We start from the raw sequence: 11661 nt of genomic DNA, 5'->3' as shown, positions 1-11661 counted from the left end.
CTGCAATCATTGCTAAGTCAAGCCACAATATTTAACCTTTTTGTCTTCTTCTTAACTGCTTCCTCCTGTTCGGGGTCATGGGGAGGGGACACAATAGCCAAAGGCAGGTCCACCCTTGACTGAGTTGCCAGTTTATCGCAGGGCCCTATGGGCATTTGTGGGTTCGGTACCTTGCTCAAGGGTACCTGGGAAGCGCTGTGACGGTGTTCTGGCACCTTCCCCTAACACCTTCAATGATTTGTCTGCACTGGGGCTTGAACCCAGAACCCTCCGCTTCTCAGCCCAGTTCCCAACAGACTCAGCTACTACTGCCCTATTTAACCATTCTTTCCCCAAAAAGCTGAGGGGTTGTACAAAAGTGAAAATGTACCATACGTAAATATTCTGACTAAATAATTTCTGGTGATTTGACATGATAACTTTTAACTATAGTTAAATTTATAGAAAGATACGATGAGGATAAAAATGCTCCAGCTCTAACACACGGTCCCAGGTCGTATCTGGGGGTTGTGCTTTAGCTGTGAACTGACCACTTCTCTGGAACTCTTCAGTTCACTCAAAATTCTATTTCAAGAGAGCAGATTTCAGCGCAGCCCTGCCTCACGCTCAGGTGCCAGCAGCTGTCAGCTTCCTGTCACACATCTTCAGCTTTGGTGTGGCTTTTGTCGCAGCGCAGAGCCGTCTATTAATGGATGACCAGCAGCTCAAACTGAAGAGGACAATTTGTACAGTTTCAACACACGTGTCCCTGTAACCACTGTCCCCATTTTTCTCTGTCTCCTCAACAAGCACACACACGCGCACACACGCACACACGCACACACACACGCACACACACACACACACACACACACACACACACACTGATATTCATTAATATTTGCACCAAACTGCTTTCACCATTTACATTTGTGATTTACGAATCCTCCAAACCGGCCTTGCAATCAGAGACCCAATGAGAGCTAGACTGAGGAGGAGGAGCAGGGACTGTTGACAGATGAGGAAATCACCAGAACCTGTGCCTAGACAGACATGTCACTTCAAGACACCTCACAGTCATCATGCGAGCTAGCTCATCAGTCTGCAGGAGCCAAATTCACTGAGCACCAGGTAGGAGTCTCATCCAAATTACTTTTCTTTTCGCTGTTGTTGTTGTTGTCTAAAGACTTCAAACACACCTTCACGCTCACCGTCTTCCACGTGTGTTGTGAGTAGAGCACGAACACACGCACACCACTAGATTATCTGCAGATAGAGGTTGACGTGCAAGCTCTGGAGGACTGAAACTTGCCTATAAAGTCTGTATAAAGTTGAAAATGGATTTCCCCTGGTATTCCGCAGCAGCGCACAGGGCTGAAGCGTTCCTCAGCGTGCCACAACTTTGCAGACTTGAGCGGTATTTGATGGCTGCAGAGCTTCCTCCACAATCAGCTGAACTCTCTGTACTGTACAAGCAGCTACAGTGCAGGAGCTGAGGCCTGCAGCAGAACTCAGAGCAGCAGAACTCAGCCTCTGACATTCCTGAAAATTACACATCGCGTTGTCCACACCATCTGGGTCACGTCCACCTTATTAACCGTGCCAAGAATGAATATGGATGACCTGCCAGTACATGTCTGAGCTGTATCTGCAAAAATGAAGGGGAAGAACGATTAACTCCCACGCTTCACGGTCCTAGAAAATCTTAACTAATCCGAAATGTACGGCAGAATGCGCACGCAGTTACCCTCGCAAGACAATTTCAAAGAGAGGAACTTCAGTTATGATCATTACTGTTGATTGTTTGTAGCCACCGAAAGAACATATGGTAAAAAAAAAGAAACGTGAAAACAAAATAGGTTTTTGTTGCAAAATATAGTAAATAATTGCCTCAGATTTAACATAATGATGCATTTGCAGAGAATATTGTCTAGTAAAGGTGTCACCTAAAGGCTCACCTCATGGCACAGTAACTTTTTACAGCTCTCCTTTGATAACTGATGCCACCACTGGAAATGGGTTCTTTTTTTCAACTCTTTAAATCTGCTGCAAAAACACATTTTATTATTATCATTTAATCAATCAATTTATTGTTATAAAATTACCATTAACGCAAAAAAAAAAAAAACAGAATTCATAAATATGTATCATAATCAAGCAAAACAATAGTTTAATTATTGTGTTCATTTAAAAAATATATTTAAAAAGAAACAGTTTCACTTAAGAAATCATTCTCAGATTCTCAATGGAAAAGCTGTTAATGTCACATCAATTCTCTTTATGTTCTCGTCTAAAAATGTGGCTGAACTCCTGCCGGAGTGAATCTCACTCTAAAAGTGTCTCTTACTCATTATTTTTTTCAAACAGTTGAATGAAACTTGAATGAATTTACAGTAAACAGAGAACAAAATGTCATTTGTTTCACATGTAGTTTCCATTTGAAGCCACTATCGGAGGAGAACGAGGTTGTGTTAAAAAGAAAAAGAAAGAAAAGAAGAACATCTCAGTTCTTGATATGACCTCTGTTGCAGACGAGACCAACCACACGCTCTGTGATCATAAAAGTTCATCAGAACCCCGATGACGGCGACTTTTCAGCGCTGCAGAAGTTTCAGCAGTCGGTGCTGGCGAGCTCTTTTACCGCCTGTTTTAGTCATAATATTCCCGCTTTTTCTCTTTTTTTTCTCTTCCACAGCTGCACATTTTTGCAGTTTGGTGTTTAGCAGCTCAAATTGCGGGCGCATTGTTGTTGTTGTTCCCACTTTACTCGTGTTTACTCATGTGTACAGTCATTAGTCACGGTTTCATGTACGGGCAAGGTATTGTGGCTTCGACGGATCTGAGCGCTTTTACAAGACGTCTCCACACATGAAGCAGACAATCAGACGCAATATCACTGTGAGGTTTTTTACTACGTATAAAATGAAAGACACTTGTAAAGAATTTAGAATTTGATCTTCAAAGCAGAGAGAATTTATCACCTCGTTTAAAGCGAATGATTAGCTTGATGAGCTGATTAAGTTCCGCCTCCTCAGTTGAAAATGTTCCAACCTCAAATATGTTATCTGTTAATTTAAAAAAAAACATACACACATCAGATCTGCTGATTTGTGCATTCATTTTTGCAATTACTGTATCTGCAAATGTCAGGCAGATTGGAAAATGTGGGCATGTTATGATCAAGTTCCCATTTCCTTTTCTAAACTTTCTCTTCTCGGATATTTGATTACAGTCTTTTAAAGTTCAGAAATGATCAGAATCAACAACACCCAGTACGTCCACTTCCTGGAACAGGCCGATGCCTTACGCCGCTCCGGGATGATGTGCGATGCCGTCATCTCTGTAAGGAACCAGATTTTCAGAGCCCATCGCCTGGTCCTGGCTTGTGCTAGCAGGAGATTAGCCGAGAAGCTCGCTCTGGGAGGCAACGAGGGCCCCGTCCGCTGCACGCTAGAGTCGTTCTCTCCGCGCACGTTCAAGCAAGTTCTAGATTTCACCTACAAGCAGGCACTGGAGGTGACTCTGGATGACCTTCAGCTACTGCTGAGGGCCGCCGAGGTGCTGGAGATACAGCCACTGGAGGAGCAGTGCAGGACACAGCTGGAAATTATCCACTGCAAGAATGGCGAGGTGGACCGGACGAGAGAGGGAAGTGGGAAGATATCGGAGCAGAAGCTGAGAGAAGGTCCAGTTCAAGATGAGAAGCTGGGACCGAGTGTGGGTGAGGAAAGCGACAGCATCGTTATTGAAGACAATTCCCCAGTAGACCCTGTTAAGACCCCTGACAGCCCACAGCCCCCGATGAAGAAGGCCAGAACGCCCTCGTCATCTGTCACCCAGTTCGACCGGGTCAGCGTCATCTCCAGACACGCAGGAAGCAGCGCCGCCTTCTCTTGCCCCTGGACTTTCCCCAGCTCATTGAAGACTGTGGCCACCCTGAAGAGGGTGGCAGACTACACAGGCTTCATTCCTTTTCACCCTGTCCAGCACCATGACCAGTCCGCTGTGCCGTACTCCTTCTCCAGCACCACTCCGCACGTCCTCCCCTTACTGGCTCCCCATTTTCAAAGCTCGGTGGTGGCCTACTCAGACTTAAACTCGGCCTACGCCCAGGGCTTTTACGCTAGATCGGAGGGGATAGAAAGCATAATCAAGCAGGGCCTGCTGAAGAGGAAGGGGAGATCGTTTCAATCCAGCGAGTCAAGGTCAGTGGCTACATTTTTATTCAGCCACTCCCTGCATTACCTGTAACAGACCAACCTAGAACACCATACGTTGCTAAGTTGTTCCTTTACGCAGTTGCCTGACTCATCGCTGTTTGGGCTGATGAACATTCTAACTTTCCACCTTGAGCGGTTTCACCTGTTAACCCTTCCCCGCCAGAGCTTTGTTGTCTGACACATTGGGCTCAGCACAAAATAGCACAAAAAACAAAACAGCCCATTTTGGACTGAAATAACATTCTTATAATGGATTTTGGACTAATTCTACATGAATTTTCATTCATCTCTTGATTATTTAAGGTGATTTGCCCCATTTCTTTTCTGTCTATCACTTCTACTACAGCCTTCCCCAAAACGTAAGCTGACAGAGTGTGAAGGGGAGCCCCCTAAATTTCTCCCCTTCTGTGCAAAATTGTAAAAGATTCACCACCCACAGAAGCAGGGTTTTCTGTTTAGGCTCAACTTTGCCACAAAACTTGTTGAAAATAATCATTTGCCAGCCGCAAATCGCTCTCCGCATCACACTCTCCCCTCTGCACATGCTAAAATACAGCGAAACGGGCCTCCTACTCTGAAGTAAACGTTCCAAATAACTTGCGGTTACGGAGAGAGAGGAAGCCAAAGGTGTTAAAAGATGTTATCTATGCTATCATGTCACCATGCTGCTAATACCGATCTCTCCCCAGGCCGCTGCGCCTGAATCGGAGGGAAAATAAACCTTTTTTTAATGGTGGCATCGTAATATGAATTTTCCACAGCAACACCGATGGTCCTGAATCCAGCACAGATTCGCCAGGCGAGCGCCATCAGCGCAGTAAATGTCCCTATGATGAGCCGGGCCTGAGGAACACGTCCTCCGCCACATCGGGTAACTTTTCCTTGTTTTACATGGCGGATTCGCACCTGTAGGTGCAACCGGTTCACACGGAGTCGTTTCCTGCAGCGAGCCCGGTTTCACCGTGACCTCTAACCTCCTCCTATCGAGCTGCGCAATGGAAAGTGATGAGGAGCGTTGTGGGGTTTTTTCGAGAACCTGTTGCTGCAGGAGCAGGGTTGTGGTTAGCAGATACAGCGAGACACGTCCGTGCAGTACAGTATGTACTGTCCACACGCCAGAGTCAATAATGTCTTTGACAGAATGTCAAAGAATCTCAAGCGGTTTCTTTTTCTTGAGTATTTTGGTGGAACATCGGGCCAATATGCTAAACAGTGCTGCAATCAAATGGAAATGCCAACTGCAATGGAAAAAAGACAGCTTACTTTGTTGCCACTTGGCACCTGAAACAGTCACCTGTGTATTATAGTTCTGTTTTTCACCACCTTTCCCGATGTCTAAAGAGCTAAAGAAAGACCTTTGACAGAAGACTTGCTAACGATAACTGTTCGGGCCAAGTGATTTTTTTGGTAATTGTTGTGGTTTGCTCTCTTTAACTACCCTATTAACCTCCCCCACCCCCCTGCACCTCTTGATGCAGCATCCTGTGCACAGACCCAAATTTTCACTCAAGGCGACCTGAAACAGTGGGAGGCCCCTAAAGGCCACAGAGCAGATGCTCACACCTTTGTGATGTGCGTGGAGTGGCAGGAAAGTAGGTTTTTTATGAACGTGCAACAGGATGCTGACCAGAAATACACCCACGCCGCCACAAAGGCGATTAAAGTGGCGCGCGTGCAGCTGATACTGTGCAATAAACGCAACCGCCTAATATCCGAGCTAGGAATAAATGACTGTCGTGAGGTTTCATGACATTAAATCCCTAAATTCTGCATTACATTTTTCACTGATTTGAAGTTTAAACGTGCTATGAAGCAAATACGCAGCAAATGTTTTACTTTAAGACTTATTGAACACAAGAGCCATGGATATTCACTTTTATATCTACAGTAAACCCATTATTTTCCTGGACCATTTGCCGTTAATGGAACCTCTGAGGCATTAATGTACTGATAGCGTTGTTTTTTTGTCCGCACAGATGAGTCCTGTGGGGGAAGTTGTTTCAAAGGAGCCGGGGACGTGACGCAGCAGCAGTCCCGTCAGCAGGGGCACAAAGCAGGGAAGCCACACCAGTGCCAGCACTGTCCCAAAAAGTTTAGCCTGAAGCACCAGCTGGACACACACCTCCGCGTCCACACTGGTGAGCACATTCACCTTTGAAAGTGCACTTTTTGGAGGACAAACTCTTGCCAATAAAGTGAGCTGTTTTTTTCCAAAGTTTATCCAACCTGCATTGTAACAAATAAACATTCACACTAAATGGACTGATTCATCCTAATACCCTTTTCCGAGAAGTTGTTTCAACTTGTTTCTACAGAAAAAGCATCATTCTCTTTTCCAAAGTTCCTTTTGAGTTCAAAAATTTGTAATTGTCCTCCCCACAAGCTGCACATTAAATCCACCCCCCTGCTGTCATCTCCGGTCTTCTGACCACTTCCAGGAGAGAAACCCTTCGAGTGTCGTCTCTGCGGTCAGCGCTCACGGGACTACTCAGCCATGATCAAGCACCTTCGCACTCACAATGGGGCCTCACCCTACCGGTGCACCCTGTGCCTGGAGTTCTGCAGCAGCCTGGTCGCCATGCAGAGGCACATCAAGAACCACGCGGTGCAGGAATTCCCCCCTGGCTGGACCATCAGCAGCACCTACCTGTACAACTCACACACCTGAACCGAAGTTCTCATTAGCTTAAAATCAAGAGTTTAAAATGTTGTTGCTGCAACTTTTCCACAACAAATTATTTTCAAAGGCTTAACCATCTATCAGCTAAAATTACAGCAATCACGAGATTCAGTATCATTCATACAGTTCTGTGGTCACATTGTTTACTAAAAACAGGCATTAATTCCAAATTATGAATGTGAAAATGTTCTCAAGTCATGTATGAATGTTAACCTGATATCAGAACATTGTGTCCTTCCAATAAAAAACATTTTTCTTTTTATTATTACTCTTAATATGGGGGCTCTGGCGCCCTCGTGTGGCAAAATCTCTGCTCCGTTCGTCAGAAGTGACAACTCTATGAATTGCTATTATTTTATCTTTCAGTCAGTTTTTCATGTTCTTACAATTGAAAAAGAAAACTGCTGTTGGGGTTCCAATCCGAGCTCAGAGTGCATGACGACTGTTCTAGCTATTCTTGCTCATAATAAAGCTCAAGCTGTGACACAGCTTGAGCTCACCACGCGTAAATCTAGGTAAAACATACCCCAGTAATGTCTCATATTTGCTCTCTTCCTTACTATATTTGGTCAGTGATGCTCAGAGCTTTAAGTGGCCCAAGACAGGTCTTCAGTAACATACAGACTAATGTATAAGAGAACTAACTGGCACCGACCACTCAGACGGAGCCTAGTCACAGAGAAGATTGGAGAAATAAGTGATTGACAAGCATTCAAATGACATATTCCTGTGTTTGTTTCCAATCTGTATGCTGCACAACACAACTGCAACCTTTTGTCTGCTTCTATGTGGAACTTAAAATCTCTTGTGTTCTTTAATCTTACAGAAGTAGTTTTACTTTGTCAGCTCCAAATGTAGAGATTAAACATCCACTCCAACCTCAGTCCCTGATGTGTTTGGGCTTTTGTCCTTATATTCAAGCAACTCATTGACCAGCAGTCTGACCATTCTGGTCCTGATTGTTGACGTCACTGGCTACCTCTGTTAGCAGAAGCGCTAATGCCAGCTAGCTGCTCTTCACTGGCAACATATGTTGGGCCTCCTGTGTCAGTGACAACATTTCCAACTAGATTCACTAATCATCTGACTCATATCAAGCTGTAAATCAACCTGGTGTAGGCGTTCACATGGAACATCCGCAAAATCCCTTTGTCTTTGTGGCTTTTTTGTCGCGCTCGACTCGCGAGACTTTCTTTTGAGTGAGAGTCTCGTGAGGGACAGACGTGCTGCGCGTACTAGTGCACACTGGGTAATGTAGTGACGCCATCGGAGTATGCCGGAGGGAAACGAAAAATGACAGGGACGGAGTTCATGAGAAATACGCTGTAAAAAGTGTGTGTGTGTGTGTGTGTGTGTGTGTGTGTGTGTGTGTGTGTGTGTGTGTGTGTGTGTGTGTGTGTGTGTGTGTGTGTGTGTGATGAGAGGTTTGTGTGCACTAAAAATCGCATTAAACTACATTTTCTAAATAATGTGTAAATACTGCTTTAAAAAAGGCCATTGGCTGTGATTCATAATTGTTCATAAAAATGAATACTCTATCTGGAATTTTTCAAGATAAGGGCACTGTGAAGATGCCCAACACTGAAACGATGATACATTAAAACATGATGAGGAAAGACTCCAGTGTCTTCTAAAACCAGTAATGTATTACTTATATAATCAAATAAGTGATGCTAATTAAAACCTTAATCACCGGAAAGAAGAAAGGCAACATCAAATTAAATGTTTTTGCCTGTTTTGTCCACTCCAGGCCCCTCTAGAAGACAGAGGAATAAATAGGATAAACAGAAACAGCAAATTCTGAAGAATATAATCTGAGAATACATCTCAGATTGATACACTCTTCTCACAAACTGCACTTTTAAATGTGTCTTCCTTCCCCTCTGGAGCGGCTGGTATCTGAGGCTTCTCATATTTGTATAATTGCTATACTGATCAAACTGAAGAATATGTAACATGTGATTAAAGGTGATATGAACAATGTTTCTGGGTGAAGGTAAACTCTCTATATTTCCCTCACACATGTTGCAGTGGGTTGGAGGCCTTTTAGCACAAAGCACATTTGTTTAATGAGGCGATTAGATTCCAGGAAATGACAGAGCAGTCCAACAACGTTGGCTGCCTGGAATTAAAGCTTGAAGTGGAAAAGAACCTGTGTTTTTCCAATGGAATATTACACTTCTGAAGAGAAGATCCAGGCATCCCAAGGCCGTTTAAACGTTCCAAGACGTTAAACATCTTCCTGTTTATGGAATGTAAAAGGTAAGAAAAGAAGCAAAAATACTAGAAGTATCTCTCTGACCTCGTCAAATGTACTTTATTGAGTCAGTTTGTCAACAAATATATTTAAATATATTCCTCCGTGCTCCTGGGCTCTTTAGAAAAGTTAACAAAAAGATGGTACATTTTAGGTTCGGTTATTTTAAGCGATGAGGGAGACATTTAGCCATAATTGCAGTAGGAAACATAACAGCATGTCATTATCTCAGCCGAGGAGAACAATATGCTTACCAAAATGGAATTTTACTTTGTGTTTGCGGACGGAAATGAATGAAGTAGAGGTCATTAAAAAAAGGCGGGGGGGGGGGGATTTCGAGATGATGTGAGCTGCTTGGAGGAGGAGGAGGAGGAGGAGGAGGGAGGAGGGACGACGTCTTTGACGACTCGACGGTGTTTTAGTTTCGAGCCGCGCGTCGAGGATGCAACGCGTCAGATACTCGCAAAACTGTACCGATCTGGGAACGCGCTGGAACCCGAGCGTTTCCAAATGTGTTCCCTGCGACTTCAAGCCAGGCGGGTGTTCGAACCCAGGACGGTACCCCGGTGCCCCGGAGCGCGGCGCTGAGCTTTCCTTCTTGTCGTTGCAGGACATAGAGTCTCGCCGAACTGCGGCTACGATGATGAGGGAGGGAAACATGAGCTTTACTTTCAGCCGTGCCCAAACAACACTTTCAACGACGGCAGCAGCGCCAGCTGTCACCCGTGCACGGTGTGCCCCCCCGGCTTCTCTCCGCTCGCCCCCTGCACCTCCACCACCGACACCAGGTGCACGACGACCCCGTGAGTTGCATTGCCTGACACCCGCCTCCGGCTCCTTCTTCAGAATTTGAAGCTTTAAATTAAAAAAATAAAAAATCTCCCTATTTGCAGATCACCGAAAAATGACACAGGCCGAGTGAGTATGGAACAATTTCTAAAGCCAATTTTCACTGTTTAACCGTAAAACTATTTATAACTCGATTGATTCGTTCTTCCAGATAAGAGTGATGAAACTTTTTATTGTCCAACACCGCGTTCAAACGTTTATTATATAAGTGTATTTACATTTTTTTACCTCCACCTCACACATTGAAGTTGGTCTGTGACATCTAAGAGAGGTGCTGGGAGCTCAGCCTGTAGAGGAAGGTACTGAATCCATAAATGCTCACAGGGGGCCCAGTATGAGCTGAAACTCATTATGGAATGTACCCTGCCTTCACCCGCATGCACTTGGGAAGGGCAGATATACACAGAGCCTCCCATTTTCTCTCTGGGTAAATAACTGTGTTTTTCTTTTAGAGTGACCCTACGCCAACTACCACCTCTCCCCCTCAGACTTTCCCCAACGTACTTTGTAAGGGTCTTTACGTGAATAGAGTGGGTTTTGTAACAGTACAACTTTAAACAGAATAACAAACAACCATTGTTTTTGTAGTGGCGGTCCAGCTGGTTGTTCTTTGCCTGGTCCTGTTCGCAGTGTGTTTGGTTTGTGTTAGGAGGAAAAGAGCTTTGAGTGTTGGGAAGGGCTTGTTCGGGAGAAAAAGGCTCAGGACTACAGAGGCAGGCTTTGAAGGTAATTGTCCCAAGATGTTTTATTCATGGGTTTGGTTCATGTCAGGACTCGGTGCTTGTGTTGGCTGTCTGACATCAGCATCTGCTTTCCCCCCTCTCTCTGCTCCAGTCAATGGGACTGAGGAAGACACTCTGGGTGAGTGTGGTCACAAGCTTTCATGCCTGAACGTCTTTTTTTTTAGGTGTATGGTGTAGTTTGTGCGATTTTCTGTGTTTTTCCGTAGATTCTGCCATCGTCTCAGCACCGATACAGACCGTCCTGAATGACCTGGATGTTCTGGAAGATCTGATGATCCTACTGGACCCCGAAACCCAGGGGGTGAAGAACACCAAGCACCTGGCGTCCCACTGTGGGTTCTCCTCCGCGTGGATCACCTATGCTTACTCAATGAGAGACTGTAAAAGCCCCCTTAAAGCCGTGCTGGAGGGGATCACCAGCAGGCAGCCTGACTGGACGGTTGGGGACTTGGTGAAGATGCTGAGGCTGATGGAGCGAAATGATGCCATTTCCATGCTCTCCAGGCTTAGACCAGATGGCACCAATGTGTGCAACGTCTAACTTTGAGGTCTTCAAAACCCCAAATCTAAGCCTGGTTGAATTTCCAGACTTTTAAAGGATCGAAATCTTTTTTAATGTGCATGTTCCTTTAGGTCAGGGGTCGGCAACCCATGGCTCTGGAGCCGCATGCGGCTCTTTGGTGAGCTTTTTCAAAAATATGAAAATGCAAATTATTTTAATATAATTTCTGTAGGAGGAAAAACGTGAAATTCTTAGTTTTCCAATGCTGCATAAATGTGTATAATAAATATTTAATTTCAATATCTCATTATAATGGAAGTTAAACTTAAAGCGTCATCGTACAGCAGAGTGGCCACGTAGTGCCTCATTCTCTCCAGGATGTGCTGCAGGGAAAATAAACATTTCATCATGAATGCTCATTATGTTTTTGT

General features: G+C 44.7%; 2 protein-coding genes across 4 annotated transcripts; both read left to right on the top strand.

Annotated features, from left to right (window-relative positions):
- Window positions 1–942: 942 nt before the first annotated feature.
- zbtb32 (zinc finger and BTB domain containing 32) lies at window positions 943–7120 on the top strand. 3 transcript variants are annotated; one of them, XM_011605600.2, is made up of 5 exons: window positions 943–1110; window positions 3212–4184; window positions 4961–5070; window positions 6176–6337; window positions 6583–6716. In XM_011605600.2, the coding sequence occupies exons 2-5, from the start codon at window positions 3229–3231 to the stop codon at window positions 6591–6593; spliced, it is 1239 nt and encodes a 412-aa protein (XP_011603902.1). In that variant the 5' UTR covers window positions 943–1110; window positions 3212–3228; the 3' UTR covers window positions 6594–6716. The 3 variants fall into 3 exon arrangements, with proteins under 3 accessions (XP_011603902.1, XP_011603901.1, XP_029695135.1); XM_011605599.2 differs by having other exon boundaries at window positions 945–1110; window positions 6638–7120; XM_029839275.1 differs by lacking the exon at window positions 943–1110 and adding an exon at window positions 2303–2877 and having other exon boundaries at window positions 6638–7120.
- Window positions 7121–9523: 2403 nt separating this feature from the next.
- igflr1 (IGF-like family receptor 1) lies at window positions 9524–11543 on the top strand. Its single transcript, XM_011605598.2, has 7 exons — window positions 9524–9672; window positions 9747–9939; window positions 10030–10054; window positions 10438–10492; window positions 10574–10711; window positions 10820–10846; window positions 10935–11543. Exons 1-7 carry the CDS (start codon window positions 9579–9581, stop codon window positions 11267–11269), a joined length of 867 nt encoding a protein of 288 aa, XP_011603900.1. The 5' UTR covers window positions 9524–9578; the 3' UTR covers window positions 11270–11543.
- Window positions 11544–11661: the final 118 nt, after the last annotated feature.

The sequence above is a fragment of the Takifugu rubripes genome, chromosome 7 (assembly GCF_901000725.2).
Source record: "Takifugu rubripes chromosome 7, fTakRub1.2, whole genome shotgun sequence".
Taxonomy (NCBI): domain Eukaryota; kingdom Metazoa; phylum Chordata; class Actinopteri; order Tetraodontiformes; family Tetraodontidae; genus Takifugu; species Takifugu rubripes.
Note: the sequence above shows the minus strand (reverse complement) of the source record. Positions and strands in the feature narration are given on the sequence as shown.

What these genes read in the sequence shown, in the direction of transcription:
- zbtb32 (XM_011605599.2), top strand. Translation starts at nt 3,229, where the DNA reads ATGATCAGAATCAACAACACCCAGTACGTCCACTTCCTGGAACAGGCC. An exon ending in CACGTCCTCCGCCACATCGG is followed by an intron (nt 5,071 to 6,175) that starts GTAACTTTTCCT and finishes TTGTCCGCACAG; the next exon opens with ATGAGTCCTGTGGGGGAAGT. An exon ending in ACACCTCCGCGTCCACACTG is followed by an intron (nt 6,338 to 6,637) that starts GTGAGCACATTC and finishes GACCACTTCCAG; the next exon opens with GAGAGAAACCCTTCGAGTGT.
- igflr1 (XM_011605598.2), top strand. Translation starts at nt 9,579, where the DNA reads ATGCAACGCGTCAGATACTCGCAAAACTGTACCGATCTGGGAACGCGC. An exon ending in TCCCTGCGACTTCAAGCCAG is followed by an intron (nt 9,673 to 9,746) that starts GCGGGTGTTCGA and finishes TTGTCGTTGCAG; the next exon opens with GACATAGAGTCTCGCCGAAC. An exon ending in CGAAAAATGACACAGGCCGA is followed by an intron (nt 10,055 to 10,437) that starts GTGAGTATGGAA and finishes TTTTTCTTTTAG; the next exon opens with AGTGACCCTACGCCAACTAC.